Raw genomic sequence first — 14,721 nt, 5'->3', positions numbered from 1 at the left:
ACCACCACTGACAACATAACACTACCACCACCACTGACAACATAGCACTACCACCACTACCACCACTGACAACATAACACTACCACCACTACCACCACTGACAACATAGCACTACCACCACTACCACCACTGACAACATAACACTACCACCACCACTGACAACATAGCACTACCACCACCACTGACAACATAACACTACCACCACCACTGACAACATAACACTACCACCACCACTGACAACATAACACTACCACCACCACTGACAACATAGCACTACCACCACCACTGACAACATAGCACTACCACCACCACTGACAACATAACACTACCACCACCACTGACAACATAACACTACCACCACCACTGACAACATAACACTACCACCACCACTGACAACATAACACTACCACCACTGACAACATAACACTACCACCACTACCACCACTGACAACATAGCACTACCACCACTACCACCACTGACAACATAGCACTACCACCACTACCACCACTGACAACATAACACTACCACCACCACTGACAACATAACACTACCACCACCACTGACAACATAACACTACCACCACCACTGACAACATAACACTACCACCACCACTGACAACATAACACTACCACCACTGACAACATAACACTACCACCACTACCACCACTGACAACATAGCACTACCACCACTACCACCACTGACAACATAGCACTACCACCACTACCACCACTGACAACATAACACTACCACCACTGACAACATAACACTACCACCACCACTGACAACATAACACTACCACCACTACCACCACTGACAACATAGCAGTACCACCACCACTGACAACATAGCACTACCACCACTACCACCACTGACAACATAACACTACCACCACCACTGACAACATAGCACTACCACCACCACTGACAACATAACACTACCACCACTACCGCCACTGACAACATAGCACTACCACCACTACCGCCACTGACAACATAGCACTACCACCACTACCGCCACTGACAACATAGCACTACCACCACTACCGCCACTGACAACATAGCACTACCACCACTGACAACATAGCACTACCACCACTGACAACATAACACTACCACCACTACCACCACTGACAACATAGCACTACCACCACTGACAACATAACACTACCACCACCACTGACAACATAGCACTACCACCACCACTGACAACATAGCACTACCACCACTACCACCACTGACAACATAGCACTACCGCCACTGACAACATAACACTACCACCACCACTGACAACATAGCACTACCACCACTACCACCACTGACAACATAGCACTACCACCACTGACAACATAACACTACCACCACTGACAACATAACACTACCACCACCACTGACAACATAACACTACCACCACTACCACCACTGACAACATAACACTACCACCACTGACAACATAACACTACCACCACTGACAACATAGCAGTACCACCACCACTGACAACATAGCACTACCACCACTACCACCACTGACAACATAGCACTACCACCACTACCACCACTGACAACATAACACTACCACCACTACCACCACTGACAACATAGCACTACCACCACTACCACCACTGACAACATAACACTACCGCCACTGACAACATAACACTACCACCACTGATAACATAGCACTACCACCACTACCACCACTGACAACATAGCACTACCACCACTACCACCACTGACAACATAACACTACCACCACCACTGACAACATAACACTACCACCACTGACAACATAACACTACCACCACTACCACCACTGACAACATAACACTACCACCACCACTGACAACATAACACTACCACCACCACTGACAACATAACACTACCACCACTACCACCACTGACAACATAACACTACCACCACCACTGACAACATAACACTACCACCACCACTGACAACATAACACTACCACCACCACTGACAACATAACACTACCACCACCACTGACAACATAACACTACCACCACTGACAACATAACACTACCACCACTACCACCACTGACAACATAACACCACTACCACCACTGACAACATAGCACTACCACCACCACTGACAACATAACACTACCGCCACTGACAACATAACACTACCACCACTGACAACATAGCACTACCACCACTACCACCACTGACAACATAGCACTACCACCACTACCACCACTGACAACATAACACTACCACCACCACTGACAACATAACACTACCACCACTGACAACATAGCACTACCACCACTACCACCACTGACAACATAGCACTACCACCACTACCACCACTGACAACATAACACTACCACCACCACTGACAACATAACACTACCACCACTGACAACATAGCACTACCACCACTACCACCACTGACAACATAACACTACCACCACCACTGACAACATAACACTACCACCACCACTGACAACATAACACTACCACCACCACTGACAACATAACACTACCACCACTACCACCACTGACAACATAACACTACCACCACTGACAACATAACACTACCACCACCACTGACAACATAACACTACCACCACTGACAACATAACACTACCACCACTGACAACATAACACTACCACCACTGACAACATAACACTACCACCACCACTGACAACATAACACTACCACCACCACTGACAACATAACACTACCACCACTGACAACATAACACTACCACCACCACTGACAACATAACACCACCACCACTGACAACATAACACTACCACCACCACTGACAACATAACACTACCACCACTGACAACATAACACTACCACCACCACTGACAACATAACACTACCACCACTGACAACATAACACTACCACCACTGACAACATAACACTACCACCACCACTGACAACATAACACTACCACCACTGACAACATAACACTACCACCACTGACAACATAACACTACCACCACTGACAACATAACACTACCACCACCACTGACAACATAACACTACCACCACTGACAACATAACACTACCACCACCACTGACAACATAACACTACCACCACTGACAACATAACACTACCACCACCACTGACAACATAACACTACCACCACCACTGACAACATAACACTACCACCACTGACAACATAACACTACCACCACCACTGACAACATAACACTACCACCACCACTGACAACATAACACTACCACCACCACTGACAACATAACACTACCACCACCACTGACAACATAACACTACCACCACCACTGACAACATAACACTACCACCACTGACAACATAACACTACCACCACCACTGACAACATAACACTACCACCACCACTGACAACATAACACTACCACCACCACTGACAACATAACACTACCACCACTGACAACATAACACTACCACCACCACTGACAACATAACACTACCACCACTGACAACATAACACTACCACCACCACTGACAACATAACACTACCACCACCACTGACAACATAACACTACCACCACCACTGACAACATAACACTACCACCACTGACAACATAACACTACCACCACCACTGACAACATAACACTACCACCACCACTGACAACATAACACTACCACCACTGACAACATAACACTACCACCACCACTGACAACATAACACTACCACCACCACTGACAACATAACACTACCACCACCACTGACAACATAACACTACCACCACCACTGACAACATAACACTACCACCACCACTGACAACATAACACTACCACCACCACTGACAACATAACACTACTACTAATAAAATACACAATTACCATCATCATTTAAGGTCATTAATTCATGGGTTACTTTACGATTGTATTCTTATCCAATCTCTATTTGTGATTATATATATATATATATATATATATATATATATATATATATATATATATATATATATATATATATATATATGCAACAATGATCACAAAAACACTGATCCAAGTATGCAGAATAACCACATATGAAAAATAGAAAATGCTTAACGCGTTTTCGGCTAATTCGCCTTCATCAGAGCAAAGTAGAATGAGGATAAGATTGCTGATCAGACCTTTATATCCGCCTGGGCAGAACACCTGACCACCAAAAATAAGTGGAGGAAATTCTTATAATTCTTATAATAATTCTTATTCTTATAATAATTCTTATAATTTTCTTATAATTCCTTTCCTCCACTTATTTTTGGTGGTCAGGTGTTCTGCCCAGGCGGATATAAAGGTCTGATCAGCAATCTTATCCTCATTCTACTTTGCTCTGATGAAGGCGAATTAGCCGAAAACGCGTTAAGCATTTTCTATTTTTCATATGTGGTTATTCTGCATATATATATATATATATATATATATATATATATATATATATATATATATATATATATATTACAAACTAACTTATATATTGTACAATTTATATATATATTGTAAATCATTTATATATTTTAATTTATATCCATATATGTACAAAGATATTATACATATATAAATCCAGTCAGCCAGCTGCATGGTCCGAATCTCTCTTATGTATAAACAATGCAGCTGACCTCTGACCTCTCCGTAAGCTGTGTGTTGTGTTGTGTTGTGTTCCCTGGTCAAGGTGTGTCAACTTATCTTGACTTATCCATAGTATCGTTCAGCTTGTCGCGCATCTGTTAGATTATTCATTTGCTTAATTATGTTCTTGTTATTGAAGAACATGAAATATGTTCTTGTTCGTGGTTGTATACATTTTGTTTATGTATTCGTTCATGACTTTTGTGATGTTTTATGATAAGTTGTTTTTGTTGATAATAATTATTATTAGTAGTAGCATTTTTGTGCTATTTTTTTATCAGGTTCGTTGGTACTTTCACACTTAGATAGTTTGCGTCAGCTGTTTCAGTAAATTTTTATCGATAATTAGAATCGTAAGAGACGTCATTTGATGAACCAGAGAGATGTCATATAATTTCCTAGTGAAATGCGTCCTAATTGTCATTGAAAGAATATTCGTTGATTGACTTGTAATAACACGTAAGTTGACTGTCAAGCAATTGATATTTTTTTACTTCGCTGATGAGAAAGATTTCGTTGGCTCGTCTGAGATGTTTTCGTTGATAGGCCATGAGAAATGTGTTCATATTAGACGGTCGCGTGAGACTGGTTCCGAGCAGACTGTCCTAAAGACGGTTTGATCCTGTTAATTAAGGTGCCAGGATATTCCGCAGCTGGAAAATCTTGGGTTAAATATCCCTAGAGTGTCGACAGGCATTGTTCTATTCACTTCAGAGGTTCTCAATGATTAGTTTATGAAATTGTAACAGAGTTGTCAATTATAGTAATGCTGTATTTGTAGTTATTAATATTTTATTCTCAACAAAATTATTACCGTTTTATGTTTTGTGTTTAACTGTTCTCATTACTTTTCATTAGATATTTCAGATATTGTTTTTATGTTCATTATTATTTGAGGTTTCCATCCTGAAATATATTAGAAACGTCTTATGGCATTGAGACCTATAACACTTATGAATATATATATATATATATATATATATATATATATATATATATATATATATATATATATATATATATATATATATATATTGTGACGGTAAAGCGTTGGTGTTCGGCTGTTTCAAAAGCTAGGGGCATGGCCTCGTCACATAAAGAAAAAAAAAGAGAAAAGCTGGAACTTTCGTCTGTGGTAAGGTAATGGGAAGACACACAAAACACAAGTAAATTTAACAATGAAATTTTAATTACGTTAGAAAAGCAAGACATGAATAAAATTTAGTATAAAATATAAAAGACAAGTCAACAAACAAAATAATAAGAATAATCACTGGCAAATGAAAAGTTACGTTAAGACAAATGAGTAATAGCAAAGTAAATAAGAATGATGATGCCGGAATATTGGCTTCGAGCTGCCACCTCCCTTAGTACAAGTAAGCCAAGGCTTAGTCTACCAATGAGACGTGTCAACTGCAAAGAGCACTGGGATATTCTGCCTTCTCTGGGCCGCTGTTGCCCAGACATCAACTTGTGGCGGAGGGTGGTGGGGCAGGTGCGACTGTGCACCAGCCAATCAGCGACAGTCAGGCGATGGACAAGCAGTTTGCCGGTTAACGGTGGCAGAGGCGAGCAGGTGTGCCGGTGTGCTGGATACGTTTTGCTCTCTGGGCAAAACGTTTTGGAGATACTTGCTGGATATATCTTCTATAATATCTGTTAATGTAACGTACTTTGGAGGGAAGAGCAGGCTCAATCTCTCTTGAAAGAGATTATCGTCACAATATATATATATATATATATATATATATATATATATATATATATATATATATATATATATATATTCATTGATGCTGGGCAGCACTGATCGTCACAATCCAAATAAGAGTCTCTAAATTTCCTCCCAAACATCCGATATGTGGCATTATATTTCCCTAGACTTCGTCTTGGTTATCCACGAGCCGTTATGTATCAAATTGTTCGTTGTTTTCAACCTCAACCAACGCCTTCCATTCTAACACACGAACACCCGCAAGCCACATCAAAACAAGCACTAACAAACCTCAATTCAAACCAAACCTCACACACTCACTCACAAATCCCACTCATCCAAACACCCACAAGCCTCAACCATCCAAACCGCACCCACTCAAACCTCACCCAACCCAAACTCACTCACCAAAACACCCACAAACCTTACCCAGACAAGCCTCACCAGCTCACAACCCCCACGTCATCCATTCCATCCATCAGTCAGCCACAGCGTTGAGAGATGTGATCTGCAATAGACGTCCATCCGTAAGATCTCTACATCACCCTTAAGTGATGCAGCATCCGGCTGCTTGTAGGGTGAACGAGTGCCAGGACTGAGGTCAGGAAGGTGAAGGTGTGACTGAGGTCAGGAAGATGGTAGAGAGAGGTGACGGAGATCAAGAGGGGACATCATCTCACCCAGCATCTTCATCTCTCACCATCTCTATACCACGTATTAAAAACAAAACAAAAAAAGTCCCTCGTGTTCCTCATCTCTTGCTTATGTCTCTCATTTACTCCCATTTTTGTTATGTCTAATTTACTGGTGCAGAAGTTGTGGTTCAAGAATTAGTACTTAAGTTGTGGTTTATTTATCAGTATTAAACTTTTGGCTAATCCATTGCTATATATTTCAATTTATATATTTTTGGCCCATTTATTAGTATATTTCATTATTTTATTATTTTATATATATATAAACACTGTGTTCAATTTGAATATTCTATTTAATTATGTTTTACACATATTGCATGTGTCGTATGTTTGTTTGTTTCTCATTCCGTTTGTTTCTTTCATTCCCAATCTCCACTTATATATATATATATATATATATATATATATATATATATATATATATATATATATATATATATATATATATATATATTTATATATATATATATATATATATATATATATATATATATATATATATATATATATATATATATATATATAACTTAAAATTATATTACATATTTATTTATTCATTTAATTTTCATTTCTGTATTAATGTAATTATGACGAATGATGACGAGGTGACTATCTTGCAGCTCCTCGTCCACCACCAAGCCTCTCCCACGACCCCATCTCAAAAGACCATACCTAGACAAGTGTGCGGAGGCTGTCACCCTTAAGGGTTGACCTTGTAGTCGTCTCCCTCTGGCCCCTCCACCCTTAGGGTGGGGCAGCTACCCTCGGGTAGGAAAGGGGAGGGGACTAGGGCAAGGGAGTGAGTATTGGACCCAAGGAGTTGGCTGCTCCTTCAGTAAGGTGGAGCCATTTTGAGTTTGAGCGCATGAGGCTTTATTAACCATACTAAACGGTGGCTTCTTAGGGTTGTTTGGCTTGTAGTTGGATTAATGAGGGGTAGTTGGTGATGGGTAGGATATAAGGGGTGGGGGATGATGGGTAATGGGAGAGGGGGGGGGGTGCTAAGGGAATGAAGGGGTGGGGCTAAAGGGAGTGATTGGGGATGATGGTAGGGAGGCTGGTGGCGTCACTCTCTGCTTCAACGTGGGGGGGGGAGGGGGGAGGCTAACTGTTGCTAACTGTTTTGTTTGACCAGCGCCGTCGTGGTTGGCGTGGATTATGTCGTGCACAGATATATGTGAGTTGGTGCTCGCGCATGCATACACACACACACACACACACACACACACACACACACACACGCGCGCACACACACACACACACACATATTCACAGATGTGGTGGAAGCTGACTCCTTACACAGTTTCAAATGTAGATATGATAGAGCCAAGTAGGCTCAGGAATCAGTTGATTGATAGTTGAGAGGCGGGACAAATGAGCCAGAGCTCAACCCCCGCAAGGCCAACTAGGTTAGTGTAACTAGGTGAGTACAACTGGGTGAGTACACACACATAAACACTCATGAGATGTCTGACGGGCGAGCCGTAACGAGTGGAGTACCTCAAGGATCGGTGCTGGGACCAGTTCTATTTCTAATATACGTGTAAGACATGTCTACAGGAGACGAGTCCTACAAGTCCATGTTCGCGGATGACGCAAAATTAATGAGACGAGTTGTGACAGATGAGGATTGTAGGATACTCCAAGAGGACTTCTGCTGAGATGATCAGATTAAAGGCTACTGGAGTTCAACACGAGCAAGTGTAAAGTTATGGAAATGGGACTAGGTGACAGGAGACTAAAGGGACAGTACGCAATGAAGGGGAACTGCCTACCTGTGACGATTCAAGACAGGGACCTGAGAGTGGATGTAACACCAAATCTAAATTCTGAGACACATATAAATCGGATAACGACAGCAGAGTACTCTTCACTGGCAAAAGTTAGAACGTCATTCAGAAACCTAAGTAAGGTGGCATTCAGAGCGCTTTCAACTGACTACGTGTGGCCAGTCTTAGAGTATGCAGCCCCATCATGGAGCCCCCACCTAAAGAAACACATTAGGAAACTGGAAAAGGTTAAAAAAAATTGGGACGAGGCTAGTTCCAGAGTTGCATGGGATGGGATATGAAGAGCGACTGAAGGAACTAAACCTGACGACGTTAAAAAAATGGAGGGAGCAGGGAGATATGAGAGCAGCGTACAAAGTACTTAAGGGGGATTGACAGACTTGATATAGACGAAATGTTCCCATGAAATACCAACAGAGCAAGGGAACATGGGTGGAAGCTGGGAACAAATGAGTCATAGAGATGTTAGAAAGTTTTCTATTGGCGTGAGAGTAGTGGGGGAAATGGAATGAACTAAAGGAGCACATTGTGGAAACAAACACTATTCATAGCTTTAAAACTAAGTATGATAGAGAAGGACATGTGTCATTGCTTTCAACAACCAAAGGCTAGAAAGGCGGGATCCAAGAGCCAACGCTCGATCCTGCAGGCACAAATAGGCGAGTGGTAATAGGTGAGCACACACACACACACACACACACACACACACACACACTGTCCCAACTTAATCTAATTAAACCATTGCTCATGATTAATTAACTGCCTTTGTAACGAGCTTAGTAATAAAAATCCACGTTTTTGGCATTTGTGTCTTAATATGTCTGATAACTTGAGTGAATATTTTACAACAACGTCAGAGTTATTACTGCTGACGCAACACCTTGCAACACTGCTGAAATAATTATAGTTTCAGAGACGATTGCATAGCTATATTGCAGTTATTTAATATTACTGTTGCAACAGAATTACTTGTTACTGAGTAACCTGAATATATATATATATATATATATATATATATATATATATATATATATATATATATATATATATATATATATATATATATATATATGTATATATATATATATATATATATATATATATATATATATATATATATATATATATATATATATATATATATATATATGTGTTCAGGACTAAAATATACCTGCTGGTTGATCAGTAATGTATTGTGGTGACCTTAATAACGCCCCAGAGGTTGATAGGCTTTAAGCCCGATACCAAATCAACTGAGGCAATTAAATTACAGGAATCCTCATAAGCTTATCCTTACTAAGATTACTTGATCACAGTTATACTGAGATAGTTATTATAGCTGAGACAACTGGTTTTATCGAGACTGTCACCCCTTGTCTCAGTGTTATGTTATTAATGTAACCAATACGGGGGAATAAACTCTTTATGTTCTTGATATATATATTGTTTCCTCCATTCCTTCCTGTTGTTATAGTGTCTCCTCCTTTTCCCCTTCTACCTGTTGATGTATTATGTCCAACTTCCAACTGTTGATGTATTTATCGCCTTCTTTCACTTCAGACTGTTGTATTATCTTCTCCTTTCCTTCCATGTGTTATATTGTGACTTAATTTTCTTTCCTTCCAATCTTCACTATTGCCCTTCCCCCCCCCCCCTCTCTCTCTCTCCCATCTTCACTATGGCGCCCCCTCTCTCCCACCTTCACTATGGCCCTCACCCTCCTCCCATCTTCACTATTGCCCCCCCCCCCCCTCCACCAATGAAGCCTGCCAGTGGCTGTGTTCTGGTCAGCCCACTAACCCACACCTTCTCTCCCCTGGCCCCTGGCGGCTCCTGCACCAGGTATCACCCAATAAGAGCAGGGGCGGAGCTGAACCAAGGGTCGTCCCTAGCCACGACGACCACACTACCCAGGGAGTACCTCAACACCGAGCTCCTCACATACAATACCAAGCGCAGCCACGACACCTTGATCCGGGGATCTGTCGTGTAGGGGGATGCGCCGATGGCAGATTCCTCCTCCTCCTCTTCCTCCTCCTTTGGATCTTCGAGGAGGGGGGTGACATCCTTAGCCAAGAGTGTCGTTATCGTCGTGGTGGGTGGCAAGGTCACAGGATCTGTCGTTTAACTGGGACGGCAGGCGACTGGTGGATCCACTGTTCGTGTGATAGAGACGACAGCAACCCCTCCATGGGCTCTGGCTTCGTCAGGTCTCTCGTCGTGTACAGAGGTGAACAATGTGTCGTGTTGAGAGAGAACAGCAAACAGAGAAGTGGACGTGTTCTGTCGTGCAGAGCAATAATACACGGCGGCTACGTGCTTAACTCTGAGGCACGTCGTGTATAATGGTATAAACGACACGCATGTAAAGCGCCTTGTCTTGTAGAACCGACGACGAAAATATCTGGGTGTTGTTACGAGATGTATGAAGAGGACGACAATTTTGTAAAGTTTTGTCGTTGAGAGCGACAGGCTGTCGTGTTGTGAGACACGGTGCATCAACTCACGCATGCAATGATCTGTTGGGTTGAACCAAAAGGTGAAGTAAACGACCGGTCGTGCACGTGAAAACGACACGTGAACCCATTGGTGTCACGGATCCTTACGGTGGGAGATAGTGGTCGTGTGGGGACGTACGACAATCCCGAGTTGCCACAGAGGTGTAAAGCGACAGTTTCCTGCAGACTGGGGTTAGGAATTACGATCGTGTCGTTTCCAGAAGACATTTATAACGACTATTTAGAGGCGTGAACGACGATGCCCAGATCAGGAGTTCATGTCGTTGTGAATCAAAAGTAAAACGATAATACTTGTCTTTCTTAGATTGTTTCTCACTCTCTCTCTCACTCTCTCTCTCTCTCACTCACACTCTCTCTCTCTCTCTCTCTCTCTCTCTCTCTCTCTCTCTCTCTCTCTCTCTCTCTCTCTCTCTCTCTCTCTCTCTTTCTCTCTCTCTCACTCTCTCTCTCTCTCACAGGGTATATACTTATATGGATGTGTTTATGTGATTTAAGTGAGATTCTTCATCCGTACTTAAGTTCTAACTTACAATTGTGTTTTTAACTTAAAACCGACGGACAGGGATCGAGAGGTCTGTAAAGTGTAAATATAAAAGTAAGTTCCCTCAGCTACATCCTCACTATACTTCCTGGGCAACTTGACTACGAACAACACTTACAATAAGTGGCTAGCATATTTACTTACACTGACTTGCGTGGGTATGTATGCTGTTCTCGCCCTGTCCTCTGATGTATTGTAGAATTGAACTACACACATATACAAACGTGTATGAGTGTATTTTGCACCCCGGATGATAGGTAGGGGTGATGTATTTATTTGACAGTCTTGAAGAAATGTAATTAAAGAGAACATTGCTTGCAAGATGCACAACCAGTGAGCTGTTGCTTCGTCTGGCAAGATGTGGTCACTATAGTCCAGCAGCATTGCCAGGAAGGAGGAGAAGGGGAACTATCAGGAGGAAGCGCCAAGTCATTATGACTATATAGCACTGGGAAAGGGTCAGGATAAGGATTAGGGATGGGACAGGGGGGGGAAAGGAATGGTGCCCAACCACTTGGATGGTCGGGGATTGAACGCCGACCTGCATGAAGCGAGACTGTCGCTCTAGGTATTGAATTGTACTTAAGAGCAGCTTCATGTGACAGAGGGGGCTCTACTTATGGCACTTATAGCAGGGAGCGGAATCAAGCACTGAATTGAGATGTTACTTAAACTCGGCTTTCGAGGTACTTTTCTATGAGTTACTCCTTTGAGAAAGGGCACTTTACGAGGTAGACGAGATAATGGTCACTTATTTGTAATTATCACTTTAATTTTCATTATTATCACTATTACTTTATTCCTATTGCTGTTGTTATTAATAATGTTGTTATTTGTTATTTTTATTGCTAATGTTCTTCATGTTCTTATTGTTTATTTTACTCGTGTTAAAATAGTGCTCGAAATCTTTTTTATTTAATTCTATTATTCTTTTTCTTATTATTATCATTTTCTTACTGCTGACGAAGGCAAGCATCTCACTCCCTTGATCAACACTGTCACTTAAAGGGGTCAATATTTTCTTATCTCGGAACTGGTCAAAGAAAATATTATTGATCATGAAAGCACACAGGTAATAGATCTGATCGAGCCACAGCAGATGTCATGCCAGGAACCACAGCAGATGTCATCCCAGGAACCACAGCAGATGTCATCCCAGGAACCACAGCAGATGTCATCCCAGGAACCACAGCAGATGTCATCCCAGGAACCACAGCAGATGTCATCCCAGGAACCACAGCAGATGTCATCCCAGGAACCACAACAGATGTCATTCCCAGGAACCACAGCAGATGTCATCCCAGGAACCACAGCAGATGTCATCCCAGGAACCACAACAGATGTCATTCCCAGGAACCACAGCAGATGTCATCCCAGGAACCACAGCACATGTCATCCCAGGAACCACAGCACATGTCATCCCAGGAACCACAACAGATGTCATCCCAGGAACCACAGCAGATGTCATCCCAGGAACCACAGCAGATGTCATCCCAGGAACCACAACAGATGTCATTCCCAGGAACCACAGCAGATGTCATCCCAGGAACCACAGCAGATGTCATCCCAGGAACCACAGCAGATGTCATCCCAGGAACGACAGCAGATGTCATCCCAGGAACCACAGCACATGTCATCCCAGGAACCACAGCAGATGTCATCCCAGGAACCACAGCACATGTCATCCCAGGAACCACAGCACATGTCATCCCAGGAACCACAACAGATGTCATCCCAGGAACCACAGCAGATGTCATCCCAGGAACCACAACATATGTCCCACAACACCCACAACCCACTCCAGGTGTTCAGAGTCAGGAAGCACCTAGTAAAATGTTGCGTGTGATTCCCGTAGAGTTTAAGACAACACTTGTGGTCCAGACCGCTGTTTTCTATTCATCTGGCAGGTCAAAAACAGCAATAATAATGATGATAATATTAATAATATTAATGAGAAAATTCTTTGGAGAAGTTTACTATTGTACTGACTCATCTCTGACTCACTACTGTATTGACCATTCCTGACTCACTACTGTATTGACCATTTCTGACTCACTACTGTATTGACCATTCCTGACCCTCTACTGTATTGACCATTTCTGACTCACTACTGTATTGACCATTCCTGACCCTCTACTGTATTGACCATTTCTGACTCACTACTGTATTGACCATTTCTGACTCACTACTGTATTGACCCATCCCTGACTCACCACTGTATTGACCATTCCTGACTCACTACTGTATTGACCATCCCTGACTCACTACTGTATTGACCATCCCTGACTCACTACTGTATTGACCCATCCCTGACTCACCACTGTATTGACCATTCCTGACTCACTACTGTATTGACCATCCCTGACTCACTACTGTATTGACCATCCCTGACTCACTACTGTATTGACCATCCCTGACTCACTACTGTATTGACCCATCCCTGACTCACCACTGTATTGACCATTCCTGACTCACTACTGTATTGACCATCCCTGACTCACTACTGTATTGACCATTCCTGACTCACTACTGTATTGACCATCCCTGACTCACTACTGTATTGACCATCCCTGACTCACTACTGTATTGACCATCCCTGACTCACTACTGTATTGACCCATCCCTGACTCACCACTGTATTGACCATTCCTGACTCACTACTGTATTGACCATCCCTGACTCACTACTGTATTGACCATCCCTGACTCACTACTGTATTGACCATTCCTGACTCACTTCTGTATTGACCATTCCTGACTCACTACTGTATTGACCATCCCTGACTCACTACTGTATTGACCCATCGTGACTCACTACTGTATTGACCCATCGTGACTCACTACTGTATTGATCCTCCCT

General features: G+C 42.3%; 1 protein-coding gene across 4 annotated transcripts in view; it reads left to right on the top strand.

Moving 5' to 3' along the window:
• The window catches only part of LOC123769473 (cardioacceleratory peptide receptor), a 46,767-nt gene extending 34,000 nt beyond the window's left edge, over positions 1 to 12,767 (top strand). For 3 of the 4 annotated variants that reach the window (XM_069335226.1, XM_069335191.1, XM_069335292.1), the window contains 2 exons: positions 7,633 to 7,811; positions 10,645 to 10,781. In XM_069335226.1, the coding sequence (XP_069191327.1) occupies positions 7,633 to 7,723 (91 nt within the window). In that variant the 3' untranslated portion in view covers positions 7,724 to 7,811; positions 10,645 to 10,781. Of the gene's footprint in view, positions 1 to 7,632; positions 7,812 to 10,644 lie in introns of all 4 variants that reach the window. The other variant, XM_045760776.2, reaches the window with a different exon arrangement.
• The last annotated feature ends 1,954 nt before the right edge of the window (positions 12,768 to 14,721 follow it).

The sequence above is a fragment of the Procambarus clarkii genome, chromosome 1, assembly GCF_040958095.1.
Source record: "Procambarus clarkii isolate CNS0578487 chromosome 1, FALCON_Pclarkii_2.0, whole genome shotgun sequence".
NCBI lineage: Eukaryota > Metazoa > Arthropoda > Malacostraca > Decapoda > Cambaridae > Procambarus > Procambarus clarkii.
This window is presented reverse-complemented; position numbering and strand designations above follow the sequence as displayed.